This window comes from Artibeus jamaicensis, unplaced genomic scaffold, assembly GCF_021234435.1.
Source record: "Artibeus jamaicensis isolate MK-2021 breed Jamaican fruit bat unplaced genomic scaffold, CSHL_Jam_final contig_332, whole genome shotgun sequence".
Lineage (NCBI taxonomy): Eukaryota > Metazoa > Chordata > Mammalia > Chiroptera > Phyllostomidae > Artibeus > Artibeus jamaicensis.
Genome location: NW_026521788.1, coordinates 9,026,374 through 9,047,136, shown reverse-complemented (window position 1 = coordinate 9,047,136; position 20,763 = coordinate 9,026,374). Strand labels below are relative to the sequence as shown.

Sequence of the window (20,763 nt, the reverse complement as noted above, 5' to 3'; positions counted from 1 at the left end):
TGATGTATATGATAAGAGAAATATATTAAGAAATATATATAAGCTATTAAAACTCAAAAAATATCATCTAGATAAAAAAGACACATGTAAATAATCATTTTTACAAAGAAAATATATGAATGACCAATAAACAGATGGAAATATCATAATCACTAGACACTAGGAAATGCAAATTAAAATCATGGGATACCACTTCACACCCACTTAGAAAGGCTATCATGAAAAGGAAAGGAAATAACAAGTATGAATGAGGATGTGGAGATATCAGAATCTTCATATATTTCTGGCAGAATGTAAAATGTCCACCCCAAAAAACAACTTATTATTGTCTCTAAATGGTAAACATAGAGTTACCATGTAACCCAGCAATTCTACTCATATCCACTCTAGAGAAATAAAAAACATACATCTATATAAATGGTTACACACGAAAAGTTCATAACAGAGTTATTGAATATTTAAAATAGTAAAATATGGAAACAGCCAAAGGGACAGTCTACAGATGAATGGATTAACAGATATCCACATGATAGGATATTATTTGTCAATAGGGGAGAATGAGGTGCTGGAACAAGCTACAGCATGGATGAAAGCCAAGGACATTATGCTAAGTGAAAGAAGTCATTCACAAGAACATATATGACGTGGTTCCATTTGTATGAAATATCCAGAATAGGCAAATTTATAGACAAAAGTAGATGAGTGCCCAAGGATGCGGATGTGGGAGAAAAGCTTGTGACTGATAATGGACACAGTGATGAACATGTTCTAAACTTGACTGTGGTGTTGGTTGAACCACTCTCAAAATATACTAAAGTGTATTGAATTGTATACTTAAATGGGTGAATTTGATGTGAATTAAATGTTAATAAAACTGTAAAGAGAGAGACAGAGAGAAGACAACAGTGAAGATTTTTCACCTGTCCTGGTAAGCAGGAAGCCCAGGTCTTTCTTTCTCTGTTGAAAATTTACATTCCTGTGTGTTTTCTTTTGATGCTGAAGGATTTTACAGCTGCTAGTTGTGAAATCTGATGAGCCACCAATTTACAAAAGAAATTCCCCCCTTGTTCTGTTACCCTAGCAACCATTGCTTTTTTACTTTTCTCATCCTGCTTTCAAAACCAGAGACACCTAGCTACAGTCACAGAAGTTATTTAAGGTCTGAAAGATGTCCATGCAGCATCCTCTTTGACTAAACTGACCTCAGTTCTTAATACTACAGCTCTTAGGTCAATTCAGACAGCCATCTCCTTAAATGCAAACTGTTTCCCGGGCGGGAGAACAGAAAATATCCCCTTTCAGTTCTTCTGGCTGTCCTAAGAATTAAATTGAAATGAGACAGATTAATGAGAGGATATAACCAAATTTAATTATGTGTGTACATGTAGAGATTCCTTAAGAGAACATTTTTTTTTTTGTCTGAGAACAAATCAGGCAGTTGAGGTTTATAAACTACCTTGAACAGAGGAAAAAAGGGTGGGATAGTTATTTGGGACTCAGGTCTGAGAAGGTAATTCATTTGGAGATAGAATGGGTAAATAAATGTCTGCTGGGCCATTTTAACAATAGCACACAAAGAAGGCTTTGATCAAATGGGCCTTGGTAGGTTCATTCCTGTCCATCACACCTAGTTCATGTTAAACCATAGTTAGCTATGATAATAGCTCCCTTCCTAGAACAGGCCCTCTATCAGAATTCTTTTGAATAGTTAGGAAGAAGTTCAAAGTTTCTTCCCAAGTCTTTTGTTTCTAAAAATATAACCAGCTTAAAATAATCGATCTCCCAAAGAAGAATAATTGGGGTAGAGTATTTTGCACTCCTTGGACAGTGAGACAGGACAGGTCACTGTGATGACTGCATGGTTTCTTTGAGAGATCACTCCTGGTTTCAGGTCCAGGAAACAAAGCTCATTGCTTTCTATCTCATGCTCATTTTTCTATTTTGGCCTCCTCACTGCTGTGTTCCTATTGATATTTATAGGCTAGTCTGGACCATTAGCAATATATTTCAACACATTTGAAATGGGGGGGGGATTGAAATGTCAATCCCTTCTCTCTTTGAAACTTCTGGATATTTGTACAAATTTGTGCCACCACTTCTATGTAAATTGTAAGGTTTTGTATAATTCAGGTACTGCTCAGAAAAGCAATAGCAAAGAAATAATGATCTCCCTTATTAGGCACTTCAATCCTGCAAATAGTGTTATTGGTTACATTTTCTTTCTTAAAACAAAGATACAGGTCACTGTGTACTTTAAATGTTGTTATTTTATGCCATGATGCAAAGTTTAGCAATAATCATGGGCACAATGGTATTATTTTTAACTTTTTCCATCGAAACAATATACTAAAATTGTTTGTAATTCTTTAAAAATATTAATAGTAATGAATAATAATTAATGCTTGTGTAGATTTACAAAAAGTTGAATAGTTATATACATTTTAATGACTGGAGTAGTCAGCCAGAAAAGGACCTTAGTCTTTGAATAAAAGGCCTTACTCCTTAAAAATGGCAACCGTTTGCTGTGAAATCATTCAATATCATATATTAAATGACCACTTCTGTATGGTTTTGTGATGTAATACATTACTTTTATAATTTCTGTAGTGTCTTTGTTGAGTTGCATATGATTCAGCAACTATTTATTCAGTAGACATTCACATATAAGTGCATGTTTAAACCAGATATAAAGAAACTTCCATTATAAGCATGATGGCCAAATATTGAAGTTACTTATTGCAAGAGGTTGAGGAATTTGTATAGATTGTCATCATTGTAGCTTAGGGTATATAACATAACACTTAAAGGCTAGGTGTTAAACTGAAGAACCTCCAAGTGTTACTCCTGCCCTTGTTAGAATTTTATTTCAAATTCTTAAACCTTCACTGGCATTTTTATTATATTTCTATATGGTTAAATCCATTTTGACAATGAATTTAAAGTTTGTTATTTGCATCAATTCAAAGTTTATGATTACTTTGAAGATTACCATATAAGGCAGATGGTATACATTTTCTTTTCTATCAGCTCTGCTTTCAAAGTCTACACTCAGATCAAACTACTTCTACCCTTCACTCTGCCACCGTAGTGTATGCTACCAACATTTTCCCCTCATCTCCTACCAATACCTAACCGCCTCTGTCAACTCTGTGTTTGTGGATTACTAATTAGCACTTAACATGGAATGTCATGAAACTGGAAGCAACCACACATTTTGAAGTATAGTCTAATCTTTTTAAATATTATTGTAAGGCCTGAAACCTGATGCCCAAAAGTAATGTAATGAATCTGTCACTTACAACAAGCCTCTGAAACTTATAAGTAGAAATGCCATTAAATTGTAACTAGAAAAATATATTTAAAAGTTTAAAGGAAGCATAGACTAGAAAGGATGAAAACTGAGATAATCAATCAGTTCATAATGCTGCAGCTATATTGCCTAATAAACAATGCAGTTTGGGAATATGATTACTTTTTATAGAAGCAGGTTTTTAATGTTAGCATATTGGTTTGTTTGGAAGAAAATACTCTCTACTACTTTTTATTTACACTATCGAAATAACTTTTGAACACCATTTTTTATGGTTAGGAATTCCAACTCCTTGTCTAAAGACCCTGATTTCATAAAATACAGTACATTTCAGGAATATAGCCTGAGGGAATTCTGTTTAATATGACTAATGAAATTCAGTTGAAATGTACATAGCATAAAATACCATTTCAGAGTTAACAGTTCAGTGGCATTTAATAGAATCGATGTTGTATGACTACCAATTCATCTATTTATAAAATATATTCATCATTCCAAAAAAAACCCCAGTAAACATTGACTCTTTTTTAATAGATTTTATTTATTTATCTTTAGAAGGGAATGGAAGGAGAAAGGGAGAGAAATATCAATGTATGGTTACTCTTGCATGTCCCCTGCTAGGAAGTGGCCTGCAACCTAGGCACGTGCCCTGACTGGGAATTGAACCGCGATCCTCTGTTTCGCAGGCCAGTGCTCAATCCACTGAGCTACACCAGCCAGAGCTAAACGTTGTCTCTACTTACTCTTTTCCCCACACCCTGGCAACCAACGATTTGTGTTCTGTCTCTCTGGATTTATCTATGCTGGGTATTTCATATAAAATGGAGTGGCGCATGTAACCTTTCATATCTAGCTTTTTAAATAAGCCCCATGTTTTGATATGTTGAAGCAGGTATCAGTTTTTCTGTCCTCTTGACAGCTGCATGATATTCTACTATATACATATACAACCATTTGTTTATCCATTCATAAACTGATGGACATTTGGACAACATTTCTAAGTTTTAGCTATTATGAACACTACTGAGTGCACACAGGTACATGTATTAGAGTATCAATTTTCAATTCCTTTGATTATATATTCAGAATTGGAATTATTCAGCAATATTGTAATTCTACATCTACTTTTTGAGAAACTACCAAACTGTTTTCCACAGTGGTGGAACAATTGTACATTCCCACCAGCAATATACAAGGGTTTCAGTTCCTCCTGGCCTTCGTCAACATGGTATCTTCCCATTTGTTTTTTGTTAATTGTGGCCATCCTAGTAAGGTGTGAAATATTTCATTGTAGTTTTCATTGATGACTAAAGGTGTTAAAGATGTTTCAATTTGCTTGTTAGATATTTATATATTTATTTGGAGCAATATCTATTCGAATCCTTTGCCTACTTTTTAATTGAGTTGTCTTTTGGTTGTTGAATTGTTAGTATTCCTAATATATTTGGAGAACCAAACTGCTATTGGACATATCTTCTCCTATTTTATAGTTTTATTCACTTTATTGGTAATGTCCTTAATGCACATAATTTGTAATTTTTATGAAATCTAGTATATGTTTTTTCTTTGGCTGCTCATGCTTTTGATGTCATATTTGATCATGAGTTTTTAAATGCAGAATCGTTAAGATTTTCCCCTATGTTTTTGTTTAAGGTTTTTATGGTTTGAGTGCTTCTATTTAGACTATTGTTTCATTTGACTTAATTTGTACAGGTAGTATAAGATAGTCCAATTTCATGGTTCTACAGTTTCCAGTTGCCCCAGCACTATTTGTTGAAGAGACTATGCTTTCCCTATTGAATGATCTTGGCATCTTTTCCAAAATCAGTTGATCACAAATGTATGGGCTTATCTCTGCACTGTCAATTTTGTTCTGTTCCCCAGTGTACATGAGCACTTTGGAATGCCCTAGTTTCCCAAGGAACTGTCTACTCAGTTTTTTTTCTTTCAGGCTTTTGGAGCTCTATTACATGCCTATTGCATCTTCTGCCTCAGTGGCTTTGGGTTTCTCCTTTCCTTGAACATTTCTAGAAATACTCACTGCTTTTCTGCCTTGAGTGAGTTATGAGTTAGGCAAAACAAAGAAAAGTCCATGTATTGTATCTTCAGACAGCCTCTAAATTAGCTGAAAGAGACAAACAGAATTCTTTGAGAATAAGGATACTTCTACTCCTTTTAGAAACAAGGACCAGAATGTCACAGTAAAGAATGTTGACTGCCATCGTCAAGGATAGTCTAAGGCAGAGAGCAGGGACAAGGACTAGTAAAAATGCCACAAAGCTTTTCCATCATTTTAAGTTGCCTTTTTCTTGATTCTGCCTTTATTTGGTTGCTTTCACCCTTTGACCACTTTCCAGAGTCTAGCAAAGTTGCTTCAGACCTTTTCTACTTCCTTTTTCAATGTTTTTGTAGAGAGACCTTTTCTTGGAGCTACCTACTTAACCATTTTCACTGATATCACTCTTGCGCAATACATTTTCAATCCTGTAAAATTTAAATACCACTACTATTGATGTTCTATTAGAAGCAATTCTGACATATTTTTAACATACCTGTAGCTCACTGTATCCTGCTACATAACTTCAATCCAACACATAGGAAGACTCTTCCTTGCCAATTATTTCTGGAATTTCACGAAAGGATGCTTTTGTGCACCCATAAACTAGTCTTTCCACAATTAATCCAAAAGACACTAGTTATTCCTTCTTTCCTTCTCTCTGTCCAAAATCCCCATCCACACCTACTACATTGGGACACAGGCACATGTTATCTTAGGCAAAGGACTATCTCCATAATAATTACCGATCCATAAAAAATTAGCTGTTTATGTATAATATGTCTCTAAGTGGAAGTACTATTGATATTTCTATTGATTTTCTAATTCATTTTACAAGAAAGAATATAGAGTCTTGATCCTAAAACTGAGAGGAAAAATGAAAAACAATAACTCAACTTGCTTCTTTCTTTTGTTATACTATGATTAGGTTTTCAGATTTCCTATTTCTTAAGTTACTTGTGAATAAGTCTCAGAAGCAATAATGTCTATGCTTCTCTTTGAATGTCATTTTGGAATGAGATTCTCTGGACCATCTGTGGTGTGGGAAGTTGATCTACACCTGCTTGTTAGGAATTACCCTAGGAATTGGTTTTCAGTTATTTCGACAAAACATTTAAAAATGTATGAGAAGCAAAGTCAGTTTTTTTTCATAGCCATACCATATGTTCAGAACATTTATTAAATCTGTATCAAGAGCAACAACAATTAAAGAGTGACTGAGACTCTGACTTTCATTCATTGGTGTTGACTTTCAGTCTTCAACTACCATATGTGGTGTTAATTGCTTAAATTCCCCTATAACAATAAAGGAAATTACATTAAAATGAAAGCCCTTTATCAAATAAGAAATAAATTATGTTTTTTATTAACATTTTAATGTTTTGTTATATGAATATAATCTCTCCTCCACAGCAGATGCTTTTAAGCCTTTAGTTAAAATGTTATGACCAGTGTCAGGTTCTAATGTCTAATGTGTAATATTATATAATATCTGCATAAATGTAGAACTCGTCTCAGAGAGAACTGTTAGTAACCAAACTGTTATAAAACAACATACATTGGACAAAAAAACATTAATGGTTGGAAGCATTTATGCTCAATAGCAAAGTAAGAAGCAGTATTAAAAATATTTAAAGTATGAGAATTTTCCTGAAGGCTGTTCATCTTCCATTATGCATAATAAATTAAATTAAGAAACACCTCATTTTTAAAATATGATAGAATAATGCTAAAATTACTGGTGTATTGACAAAAGAGTATGTTTTATAAATTATAAAATAAAAGAGTAAATGATTATAAAATTTATTTTAAAGAATGAAAAATATGGAGTCTGATTTCTTTTTTAAACAATTGCAATGTATTGAAATATGGTTATAATAAAGAATTAAAATAAATATTACAAAGATAACCATAATATTTATAAAAGTCTTAATAATCCACTGTATATTTTCTGTATTCCTACAATAAACCTGAATTATTTTGAAATTAGAAAGGAAGAAAAAGTAAATCTTAATTAGTAGAATTTGCCAAAGATGGAATTTACATGTTTGCACTTTGATAAAGGACACGCATGTAACAATGAATTGGAATGATGACACAGGTTACTTACAAGAAATGCTTCCTTGACTCAAAGGATCATGCAACTGCTCTAATGGTATCTTTACCTTTGAAATAATCACCAACAAGGTAGACATCTTCCTGGAGTGTATTATGTATAGTTTTGTTTTTTCTTGGAGGATAGAGAATTAAGTCATTATTTTGTTCCCTTTGGTAATTTTTCATTATTGCTAAGAAATGCAACAGCCTTAAAAAACCCTTTTACAATTTTTAACATGAATCCTATATTTATACATCTTAAATACTCAAAATGTGTTTTCTGGAGGGGGAAAAAATAGTAGTTCAGGATAGCAAGAAGACTCCCTGTGATAGAATTTCTTTCTGTCTTAATTGTGTGTTTGTTTTCTCTCTCACTAGTACTGGGATTCTAACCTTAGGGAAAGCACTGGACAGGGAAAGCACTGATCGCTACATTCTAATCATCACGGCAAGCGATGGCAGGCCAGATGGGGTGAGTACTCTCCCTAGGAAAGGGCTTTAAAAGTACCAAAGAGGGGTAGGATCAAGGGTGAAAGGTGGGGGTGGCTGGGGTGGGAGCTAGCAGTCGGGGGAGATTGGAGACCACTGAACTTGAACAATAAAAAAAGAGTCTGAGAGAACCCTGTAGCTTTTATATCTATGAGAATTTATCACTATCATGAAATTATGAATTAATCTCTTTTTTTATCTGGAGAAACTACTTATAAATTACTTGAGGAAGTGTTCTTTCCTCCAGTAGGCTCTTTTCATAGCAGATGAACCTATATACCCAACCTTTTATGGTGTTAAGCAACTTTTGCCTTGACAGAATAGATTCTTGTGTTTTACATTCTTACCCAATTTATGTGGGAAATGAAATCTAACTTAGTCCAGGAAGAATTTGACTCCATTCATCATTAACAGCCCAGTACTCAGGGAACTTTACTATGTTGGAGCCTTTCTCCTTCAATGTCACTTTTGTTGGGTAGGGACGTATTACAAAGGAATTTGTAGATAAATATATTATAGCACTCAGGAAAACAAGTTCATTGATTCCACAGTGGCACTCAGTGTCCTGACTAATCCTTGATGATTGAAGTAGTTTAAAGGAGACCTTAAACATAAAGGAGATGAATTTTATTTCCTCTGGACCTAAAAATTAGTTTTAAGAAGAAATGAATCATTGAGTCATTCTCAATTACTTTAAAAATTTCAGCTGTATTCTTCAAACAACTCCAGCTGCAACCACCACCGTTCTGACCATTCAGCATTGTGACATTTCAATTTTTGGCAATATATCATTAGACAGTTATTTTTCTCCACTCTGTGGTGTTATCTTTTCTTTCTTATATCAAGTGCTTCTGAGCCAATATAGGACTGTTCTCTGGAAATAATTTCAAATTTAGTGTAGGTATACAGGTAAGAATTACCCAATTCAAATGGTGATATATCTCCAGTTTTCTTAAAATGACTTCTTCAATCTATATAATAAATTGTTTAGGGGGATATAATGTTCTCCTTACACTTATTTGAAGAGGAGTTATGAGAAGTTTTCCACGATAAAAGCATATGAAATTTACAGCCAGACAGTTTCATCACCTTAATTAAACTTCAGAAACAGACATAATTAATTACATTTGTTAACTACAATGTGCCAATTATAAGATATCTGCCATTTTCTATACATTAGAAGAACAGCCAACATAGAAAATAAAATATTCAGAACAGTTTTACTAAGTAGTGGGGTCAATATAAGACACATATATTAGATGAGTATAGAAAAATAAAATCTAAAATTAATTTATATGTACATAATGTGGTTGATTAATACAGTGTGCCTGTGTTAAATACATGTAACGAAGTCAGTGAGAGTCTCAAGAAAAAAAAATAATTGAAGAATTTGACTTATGATGAAAGTTTAATGGGTAATTTGGCAAGGAACTAACTGAGGGGAAATATTCTAAAGAGGAGGAAGAACTATTCAGCATACAGTAAGGGATATAATTAGAGTGAAGTAAATTTAACAAGGAGCATTCAGGTTAAGCATTAGGGTAGAAAAAATAAATTACTAGAATACATAGCATTGGTATATGTCACATTATAAATCAGAAATTAATGTTAGTAATATTAGCTGAGTCCTTTTAAGCCTGGCCTTAAAAATAACACTTCTTAGACAAAGAGAACAGATTAAAAAGAAATAGCATATTAAAACATCTAGAGTAGTCTCAATCTACTAATTTTGGTTTTGTCCACATTAAAAAGTAAAACTAAGTTCTGGGTTAAATACAGTTTAATTCCTTTTAAAGCATTATTTTCAGTTATTTATTTATTTATTTATTTATTTATTTATTATTCCCCTTGGCTAAGGTTATTTAGCATTTCTAGTTCTCAATTTTTTTATTCTTATAATCATCACAGTCTCATTCAGCTTAAAAAATTCTGATATTTTTAAGTAGATTTCATTTATTTTTCAAAGGTTTATAGTAAGAGAGCATGTAGGGGGTTGGAAGGATTGAGAAAAAAGACAAAGAGAAAAAAACTGATATACACATACAACAGTGTAGGAATTGATGAGGGGGAAGGGAAAGTTGAAAGGGGACGCAGAGGGACAGATGATGATGGGAGGAGACTTGACTTTGGGTGGTGAACACACAGTACAGTGTACAGATGACGTGCCCTGGGATTGTGTACGGGAAACCCGTATAATTTTGTTCACCAGGGTCGCCCCAATACATTTGATAAAAAGACAAAAAAGAAACTATTGTACTGATATGAAAAAATTCTCTAAATTATGCTTATTAAATGTAAGAGGTATATAATATATTTACCATTTTTAAAAAATAAAACAAAAGGCATATATAAAAAGTAACAAATATATATACATATATAGATAAAATCAGTTTCTAAAGGGTACCCTCCAAATAAAAACTTGACACTGAAGAACTTTTCACTTTAATATTACTGTTTGATGTTTCCATTTGTTTTTGAGGTTTTAAAAATTGTAAATTTTCTCTTTTTAAAAAATTTTTTGGAAAACTAAGTAATAGGGATAACATTGAGATACTTTTCAGATAGACACATGCCACAATGAACAATTAACTGTCATCCAAATAAAAATAATTTCTCTCACATTAAGTTCTTTTTTTCTCTTTAAGACCTCAACTGCCACAGTAAACGTGGTGGTGTCAGATGTCAATGACAATGCACCAATGTTTGATCCTTACCTGCCTAGGAATCTGTCTGTGGTGGAAGAAGAAGCCAATGCCTTTGTGGGTCAAGTGAGGGTAAGTGCAATAGGTTTTCAATGATGGAGCATCGAAATGGCTGGAAAGCACTTTGTGAGGGTCCTTGGGAGTCATGTAAGATGCCACTCAAGTACATACATTCTCAGTCACTGGGCTGGGTACTCTTCAAGAATTTTTTTAAATCATATGTCCATTTGGATTTAAACTTTAAAGCTCACTGGTTTACATTTTATAACCACTGTGTAAGTGAATGCTGATTCATGTAAGAGTATTCTTTTCTTATTTACTATACATTTTTATGTTCTGGAATTATGATAAAAGACTTTAAAATAAATATGTAACCAGCTATTTCATTAAGTATAAATTTGGTAATGGGTAGCTCAAAATACAATTGTTTAGATGTAAGTTCATTTGGTGTATAAACAAGCACTTAACATCTACTATGTACCTTATATTAATATATCACACACAACCTCTTTCCAGTATACTCAGCACTCATTCCTAGGCATGTTCTTCTCATTTCTAACCGGACACTTTAGCCAGTTTCTGCATTCCTTTTGATGAAAAGTCCTGGAGTTTTTTGTTTGTTTGTTTGATTTTTTTTTTTAGCAGAGACAGTGCTTTGTAAGTTAGGCCATAGTTAATGGTCTAAAAGTCATAAGATGAGGGAAAATTTTTAGGATGGTGTACATATTTTGAGATATCTACCTGAGCTAAAAGAGATTTTCTATGGCCTCTGGGCAGGGAGGACATGTCCTCTAGGAGGACTGAGTCACCCAGGTGTCCTGAGTCTGTTTCAGAGACCCACCTCTGCCCTTTAAGGCCTTGGGTTTTAAACAGGAGGTGTGCTTCCACTTTGAAGTAAGACTTCTCTGCAATTCAGCCACTGTGACAATCAGACAGAGAGTCTGGTTTTCATCCTAATATTCTCACTAGCTGTAAAAAGGAAGGTTTCTTTAAATACCATGCTAGCGAGCTTCTGACTTTCACACCATGCCCTGACATTTGGAACAGTTAGTTTGAGTCCCTCAGAGCATGGATAATACTTACTAAAACTACCAACTCCACAGCCATAATTGTTATCATTGTCCCTGTTTCTCTTAAATCCTGGAGCGACTGCATCAGTCATACATCCCCTTATGCCTTTATGTCATCCCAATTCATGACAGGAGAGCATCTGGGTAATTGTGCTATTTCAACATGCTGGAGAGGCTGGATGGATGTGGGCAGCGAACCAATCAACTCCAGAACCCCACACAATGCCTCTGGTATCAAATGTTTTACCTTAGTCTGGTATGAACTGTTATTTGAGAAGTTAAGTAATACTAATAGGGAGGTAGGAAGTGATGCCGTGAAAAGATGGTAGCCAGTAAAGGGATTGCTACTAACCATCTATTATTAGGAAGACTGGAGATTCATTTTGAGGGAAAATTCTGGGAAATGGCTCAGAACATATTTTGCAGAATTATCGATCCCAAGAAGTGACGGATCATACAAATTCTTGCACTAAATCCTGAGAGTTCTTGGCCACCCCGGATGCTGTGGAGGGGGCGCATTGCCACACATCCTGCTTCCTGTGCAAGCAAACAGCCAGCTCTCTGCAATTCTGATATCAAGGCATTCAGTCAGACTGCAGATGCCAGCAGGTGGAAGTTGTCCAGAGAGTACGTGTGCTCTGAGGGACATGCATGGAGCACTGCCAGCTTCTTTACACCAAGCAAGCAAGGTGGTAAGGGAGGCATGGGCAGAAAACATAATAGGAGGCAATACCGAAGTTGACTCATGAAAAATGTATACTGGTGAAAGATTTCAAGGGGTGATGTGGGTGGGAAACTGTCTAGAGAAAGGTAAATTCATGAATAAAAGCACAGATGAATGAGAGCAGGTGACATGTCCTAATCATAGTCAAGAAGATGTGCCATCAAAGACATTTCTCTTTGCCATGTTGTAGAAGGTGATGGGGGACCCCTGGAGGATCTGAGGTGTGAGATCATCAGATTTTGATCATTTAAAGATTACTTTTGTGTAGATTATAATGGGAGGTTCTAAATCTAGAAAGCTGAATTAGAAGGCAATTAGAATAGCCTAGACATATGTATTAGGCTTGAACTAATAGTCTAATCATAATGTTAATTAAATTGCATTACAGTTGTCACTCTTGGATGCCACATTGATGAAAACTAAAATTTTTATCAGTTATATCTACAACTATTCAGATAAAGTAAACAGGTGTTGAAATGTTTTAGGAAAATAATCTTTCCAATTTCTCTTAATTTACTGAGTATTAGAGTAATAAACCCATATGAAATATATACATATGTGTATATTTACATTTATATATATATACACACACTTATGTTCCATATTCCATATGGAACAGTAACATATAAATAGACATTACATAATGATAATTCTTAGTTAATTTTTAACTTCTATTTGTCACTTTTCTTAGTGATTCTTTGTTTTTGAAGGAATTATAGCATTAAGCATTCTTTATCTTTTGTTTCTTCAGTTTCATGAGAAATGGTCTCTATAATTTCAACATCAAAAATGGAAACATAGACCTTAGCACTCATAATTTGATAAAACAGAAATCGTCCTGGTCTTTAGACAAGACATGTTTTCTTAAAAGAAAAAACAAAAACAGAATGAGTTTGAAAATACAAAGGAGGAGAAAAATATCCAAAGAAGGTGCATCCAACAGATTCTGCACAGTTCCAGAGAAGTTGTAATATTCATAGAATGGAATTTGGATACATCATAGTGGTCTCCTGTTGCTGCCTAATGATAATTATACAATATATCAATTTCACTAAATGACTCACACTCTGCTTATAAAATTTCATGGTAACTGTCACCAAAACTATTTAGACTCAACACAAAGATATTATATGGTTGCTTTTTTTTTTACTGAATTTGAGTTCCTGACTTTGAGTTTTGTTCTAATAGTGTTTTGGTGTGAATAATCCAGTATTTGGATTCAAATGGCAGAGGAACTTTTTATTTATTAAGGTGGTACTGTACTATCAGGCTTAAACAGGAAAAACTTATGAGGTGATATTTATAGATTAAACAAAGCAAACATTTTAATTCAGCATGGTAAAAAATTAACTACCAGCCAGTAATTGTTTTTAACACAGAACGTACTTTACACAGCTATAATACATCAAATTTAAACCTGAAAATTTTCTCTATATTCTCAAAGTACTTCCAGTAGCAGTATAATTGGAAAAAATGTATGTATGTAGAAAATAGAACTAGCAGAAACAGTAGAAATAGACTCTGTGTCTATGGCGAATGTCAAGTGCATCATGCCAGTTATTTACTAAAAGGAATAAAAGACAGCCCAGAGACTGATGTGGCAATGTCAAGATTCACGGCAGTATGTGTCATCTGCAGAACCTTGATAAATTAGTGAGGTTACAGACTGAAAAATAAAAAGGAAATAAAGATACAGGGCAGATATGATGCAAGACAGAGTTGAGCTGAAGAGGCAATTTGAGAACCAATCGATAATCTTACAGTAATGGAATATCACTTTACAGGGGTTCTGGAAAATTGACCTGAAACGTGTCAAGTTCACATGGGCAAGCAGAAAGCCCTGGTGAAATAGCTGCTGATATAAAGACTTCACTTGTCAGTACAGAGTTTGGGTTAGTACCCTTCACAGGCTTTCACAGGAGATAGAATCTATTCTGTGCATATTCCGACTCGGAACCATCTGACGATAATTCATTTTTAAAATGGGTCTCAGACATTAGGCCTCATACCAGCTTGTACAAAAGCCTAGGTTGATCCCAAATTCCTGGGTGTCTAGAAAGTGAGAAAGAATTATGTTTAAGTGTTTGCATGTCTGTGTTAATTTACTTACTGTTAAATGAGGCAAATAGTTGAGGGTAAAGCTGGGTCTATTATTGGAATTATGTATGTCAGTTTATTATTTTTTCTTTTTTAAATTTAATTATTTCTCAAGTACAGTTTTCTGTCTTTTACTCTCATCCCAGCCCACCACCCACCCACCCCCCGTGCTCCCCACCTCCCTTCCATTTCCCCGCCTTAGTTTTTGTCCATGTGTCCTTTATACTTTTTCCTGTGAATCCTTCCCCTTTTCCCCTTAAATTCCCTCCCCTCTTCCCTCTGGTCACTGTGCCCCTGTTCTCTATTTCAGTGTCTTTGGTTATATTTTGCTTGCTTGTTTGTTTTGTCATTTAGCTTCCTGTTAAAGGTGAGGCACTGGAACTGGAAAGCTGAGTGAAATAAGCCAGGCACTGAAAGACAAATACCATATGTATGCCATTTTAAATGAGTTTGATACATTTCTTGGACATATTTCCAAGATTCTGTTTATTCCTAAAACTGGAGGACCTTCTGGGAAAATTAATTCTAATATGTCAGAGCCAGGGAAATGAGTTTGGTTTTAACTCGAACCCCAGGTCTTCAGAAGTGGATAATCATGATGCTTAGTTTAGTGTAATGGGTGCCGTTTTCATTTATTTCTCACGTAATATTTGATGTATCCAATCTTGACACCAAGATGGGGAGTGAGGAGAAGATAAAGAAAGCTCCGTTTCAGCAAACACTGCCTGAGATACAGGGTCACAAAGAGGACTTCTTCGTATTTGTCTAATAGAATTTAGCATAAGCGAGAATTGGATGGTGTTTTTACTTGGGCACGCTTTGCCCTTCAGGTGCTGCAATCCATTACTGTGTGTGCTTATCTGGGAGGAGTGCAAGGCAGAGGAGGGACGTATGGAGGGAGGAAGCCTTGGAGCTCATATCAACTGTTTCTAGCCTTTGTAGTACCATCTCCTTGATTAGCTTCTTAGGGGCCCAAATTCTCCTGAAATGGTTCACCTCTGTTTTTCAGAGTAACCCTGGGTGTGAATGCAGGCACAGATGCGTTGAGGAAGCAAGCTTGGAAACATCATTGCCCATTAAGATTAAACAAGTTCTAAACATTGTATACAGTACTGGGTTAGCTACTTCCCAGCAAATTTCTAGTTAATACCTTGCAGAAATTCTCATGCTGAACTGACTTCTTTTAGCTCTAAGTAACAAAAATAGAGGCCTGAGTCAACAAAGATGTTCTTCCAGTTCTACAACAAAAGCACTGGAATTTATTTAACCTGAAACACAAACGTATTCCCAGTGTGAAATCTGCATGCTACATCTCAGCAGCAATGAAGTGGCAAAGATTTCGTTTTAAACCCTTAAAGCAGTTTTAAAATCATTAGTAAACGGCAGTCTTTAGAAAGGTAACAATGGTATCATTTTTAAAACTGATATTTCCTTCAACAAGACAATTTAATATTAAGCAAAATAAATCTGACCCTCAGTGATCTGTGTCTGATTAATGTTGTCATCTCCCCGTGTGGGTTCTAAAAATGAAATGAAGGTGGGGAGCTTTATGGTCTTTTATTTATTTCTTGTAGCTCAGCATGACATTGAACAGTGCCTACAACTATAATACTTCTTTTTTAAGTGGGCCACAAGTGGGGAATTTTATGGCTTCTTTTGTGAAGTCAAACTATATAATGCAAACACTGTTCTTAGTTGAGAAAAGGAAAAACCACCACCCAAAATTGGTAGCATTCATTTAATGCTGTTACCTAAAAATGGAGATTTAGCCATTGCTGGTGAATATTGTTGAAACTTGGTGATCCTCCAGATATTCAAATATCAGTCCATAAGTGGATTAGAAAATGTTATGATTTTGTTTACACAATAAATACTTGTGACTTACCCTTTTAGAAGTTTTTAGTCTTGTTATCCGTTATTATAATAACTGTATATATACATTTGTGTGTACATATAAATATTCACCTCTACATAATCCCAGACATATAATAAACTACCAACAGTGTGCATGGTCACTAATGACATCTTTATTGCTAAATGTAATTTTTGTCTGAACTACTTTATTCCTACATTAGAAGTGGATCTCTCTTTCTTGAAGCTCTACTATGTTTTCTCCTGTTTTTTAAAAACATTTATTGTTGCTCAGTTACTGTTGTCCAGCCATTTTTTTCATTTCTCACACCTACCCTATCCCCTCCACTTCCACAGTCCATCTCACCCTTTTCCATGCCCATCAGTCCCCTATTTGTTTTCCATTTCTTGCCCCTTCCCCTTCTTGTCCCCATTATCTCTCTCCCTCATCCCCTCTGGTTACTGTCAGTTCTTTATTTCCAAGGCTCTGGTTCTGTTATGCTCTTTTGCTTTTTCCATTGATTAGGTTCCACTTATAGGTGAGATGATATGATGTTTGTCTTCTACTGCCTGGGTTATTTCACTTAACATAATGCCTTCCAGTTCCATCCATGTTGTCACAATAGGTAGGAGTTCCTTCTTTCTTTCTGCTGCTTAGTATTCCATTGTGTAAATACGCCATATTTTTGATCCACTCATTTACTGACGATCACTTAGGCTGTTTCCAGTACATGGCTATTGTAAATTGTGCTGCTATGAACATTGGGGTGCACAGGTTCTTTTGAATTGGTGATTCAGGATTCTTAGGGTATAGTCCCAGCAGTGGAATCACTGGATCAAAAGGCAGTTCCATCTTTAGATTTCTGTGGAAATTTCATACTGTTTTCCACAGTGGTTGCACCAGTCTGCATTCCCACCAACAGTGCACTAGGGTTCCTCTTCTCCACAACTTCACCAGCACTTGTTTGTTGATTTATTAACGATAGCCATTCTGACCAGTTTTTATGTTTGGGAATATCTTATTCATTTTGCTTTCCCTTTATCTGATTACTTCTTAAACTGTTTATTTTAAATACAATATTAAAAAGCTACACAGAACAGACACAATTTGGTGAGTTTAAGTTTGGTTATATGTATACTTTTGTTAACATCACCATAATCAATATAATCAATATATCCAAAACAAATTTTGAAAGTAAGTTCTCAGTCGTTCTGATTCTACACAGACCTTTTGGGAATTTCACTCCTATTAAAACCACAGTTTTAATTGTACTTGGATGCTGGTATTTCCCATAGATATATTTTAGCCCCTTCTGCCCTTTCAAGCTACAGCCCCAAATAGATACTTATCTTGAGCAAATCCACTTTTATCCCTGATAGCCATCTCAAATTCTACATGTTTAAGACTAAGCCATTATTTTTATCTTCCCAGGAAGGGGTCCTTCTCCAGACCACGCATCTTGGTTAGCCATGCCCAAAGCCAAATGTTGAGGAGTCATCTCAGTCACCTCTATCTCCCTCACAGTCCAGCTCCAGCCAATCAACAATCTTGGTATCTTACATGTTTCAAATCCTTTCCTTTCTCCAAACAACGAGAGTCGGGCTCTCATTATTTCTCATCTGAACTATTATTACACCCTCTTAATTGCTTGTCCTGACACTGTCCTTGACCCCTCATAATTGTCCTCAGTGTAACTGCTAGAATGATGTCTCTAAAAAGCACAGCCCAATTATTGGAGGTATTCCACAATGCAACAAATCATACACACCTCCTACCACTACTTTACAACTTTACTTCCGGTATTAGTAACGTGCTTGTAGGCAAGTTACTATAGATAATATGTTCTCAGAACTTCCCTGTGATTCTTTCCTTGCCTCTGCTTATGCCTCCTATCTCAGTTTCTTCTTTCTCCCTTCTTTATTATCTAACTCATCCTTGAAAATTCTAGTCATATATAATCTCTTCCAGAAATCCATTTCTGAGATTTTCTATGTACAGTTTCCTACTCCCATCCCCAATTTATATAGTGTACAACTTTTTAATAGTACTTTGTAAAGTACATGGAAGTTACCTATATATCCAAATTACTTGAAGTCAGAGACCATGCCATATTGATCTCAGAAACATCACCATCCAACTCAATATTTGCCCCTTAGAAGATATGAAAATAAATTAGACCTAATGTATTAAAATAATCAAAGAATAAATTTTATACTGGTGATTCGTAAACATTGTAGGAAAACATATAATAAACTTTGATACCTAAACATATATATTTAGCTTACCTCACTCACATACTCACAAGTAAACATGTTTTCTTGTTAAATAGAGAAAAATGTTGTATATTTGGTATTTATCTTCTTTTAGAATTTTAGCGTGTAGTATAGTGCACATAGAGTTGTTTGTAAAAGTAGTGTTAATGCAAAGAACAGTTGAATTATATGTTGATACAGGGCAAAATATTTACCACCCAGGAGTCCAGGAAATAACAATGAAGGATGTTCACAGGTATGAAATTACATGGGTGTTCAAATCCCTGTTCAGGTGCTTTGTTTTATCCCTGGCTGGTGTAGCTCAGTGGATTGAGTGCGGGCCTGTGAACCAGAGGATCTCGGTTGGATTCCCAGTCAGGGCACATGCCTGAGCTGCAGGCCAATTCCCAGCAGGGGACGCATGAAAGGCAACCATACATTGATATTTTTCTCCCTCCTTCCCTTTCCTTCTAAAGATAAATAGATAAAATGTTTGAAAAAAAGATTACATGGGAGAAAACTGTAAGTAGCCTGTTTGGTTATATTTTAGAACTGCGTTTTAATTTATCTATTTAAAATATCTACTCCATTTAAATTATTTATATTTATATAAAAAATGCCAACTATTTCTGCTTCACAAATCCCTGATCCATTCATCTAATTGTGCCTTTTAATGCTATATTATTTATTTATGAGATCCAACCTTGTACAAATTGCACTTTTGTTTTATAGACTGATGAGAATTCACAGCTTATTCACTTTAGTTGGGTTCAGTTTTTCTTCTCTACAAACGTGACAGCTCACTGCAATTACTTAGACTGACTTTACTGCCTAACTCAGGAAGAAGCCTGGCAATCAACTTCAGGGGTTATGGAAGTATTTCTACTGTTTCTGAAAGCTTTTATGAAGACCACAACTTGTCCTTTAACTTTATGAAATGTGTGTAATATAGAAAAAGCTATTTAAACACAACTGTACAGTTTAATAAATTATTATAAAGTAAATAGAATTCTAAGTACAACCCAGGTTGCACCACGAAAACACCCTGCATGATTCTTATTAGTCACAATTTTTCAATACTTTCTACCACCTATAATTAACCCTAAGATAGTCTCTTGCTATCTATTACATATTTACCAAATCAGCATCCATAAATAATATAGTTTAGTTTTTTTAATGAATCTAAACAAAATTGTAGAGTATGTATGTTTTAGTATCTACCTTCTTTAGTCCATCTTTCTCTTTGTGAGATTCAACCATATATCTGCCCGAACATTTATGGGTTTTTTTTTTTTTTGCTCTATGTGACCAAATCCCATTTAATTTTCATATTATATTACTGATGAGCATTTGAATGGTTTCTATTTTGAGGTATTGTAATCAGTGATGTTGTGAATACTGTTATATAATGTTAGCTGGTGCACATGTCCCTGAGTTTCTTTATGTTATGAGTAAGAGTATATTTAATTCATTGAAAATGCCAAATATTTTTATAGTGATGGTACCAAGAATTCTGTAAGTTAGTAATAGCCCCAATCTGCATTCGTGATGTGTTAATCTTTCTAATTTGAACTAATAAATACTATCACATTGTGGTCATGATTTCCCTAATAAGATTGAATATGTTTTCCAATACTTAATAGCTATTTTGATTTTTCCCCAAAATGCCTATATAAGTTTCATATCCATTTATCTATTGGGTTAATATTAATTTTTCTTCTTCATCTCTGGGAGTTCTTTATATGTTCAAGATATGACTCCCTTCTTATTACTTGTATTTCAAACATATTCTCCAACCAAAGGGCTTGCATTTTACTTCCTTAAATGGTCCTTTTGATCCATTCATTTTTTATTTTTAAGATTGCTAACTTTATCATTTTTCAATTGTTACTTGCTCTACTCAGATCATAAAGATATTTTCTTATATTACTTAATTTTATGGTTTTGTTATAAATATTACATTTATTATTTAAAAATTCTCTATAAATACTTATTTAGTAGGTAAACACTTTCAATACATTTTCTTCTAGGGTATTATAATCTCAGGCCGTAAAAGTCATTAATATATTTTGAGTTAATCTTTGTCTATGGTGTAAGATTAGGGTCCAGTTCCA

At 34.5% G+C, this 20,763-nt stretch overlaps 1 protein-coding gene across 1 annotated transcript in view; it reads left to right on the top strand.

Moving 5' to 3' along the window:
* PCDH15 (protocadherin related 15) overlaps positions 1 to 20,763 on the top strand; it is a 789,434-nt gene that overhangs the window by 553,257 nt on the left and 215,414 nt on the right. The window contains exons 17-18 of the mRNA XM_053663991.1: positions 7,842 to 7,935; positions 10,598 to 10,726. Of these exons, the coding sequence (XP_053519966.1) occupies positions 7,842 to 7,935; positions 10,598 to 10,726 (223 nt within the window). The remainder of the gene's footprint in view (positions 1 to 7,841; positions 7,936 to 10,597; positions 10,727 to 20,763) is intronic.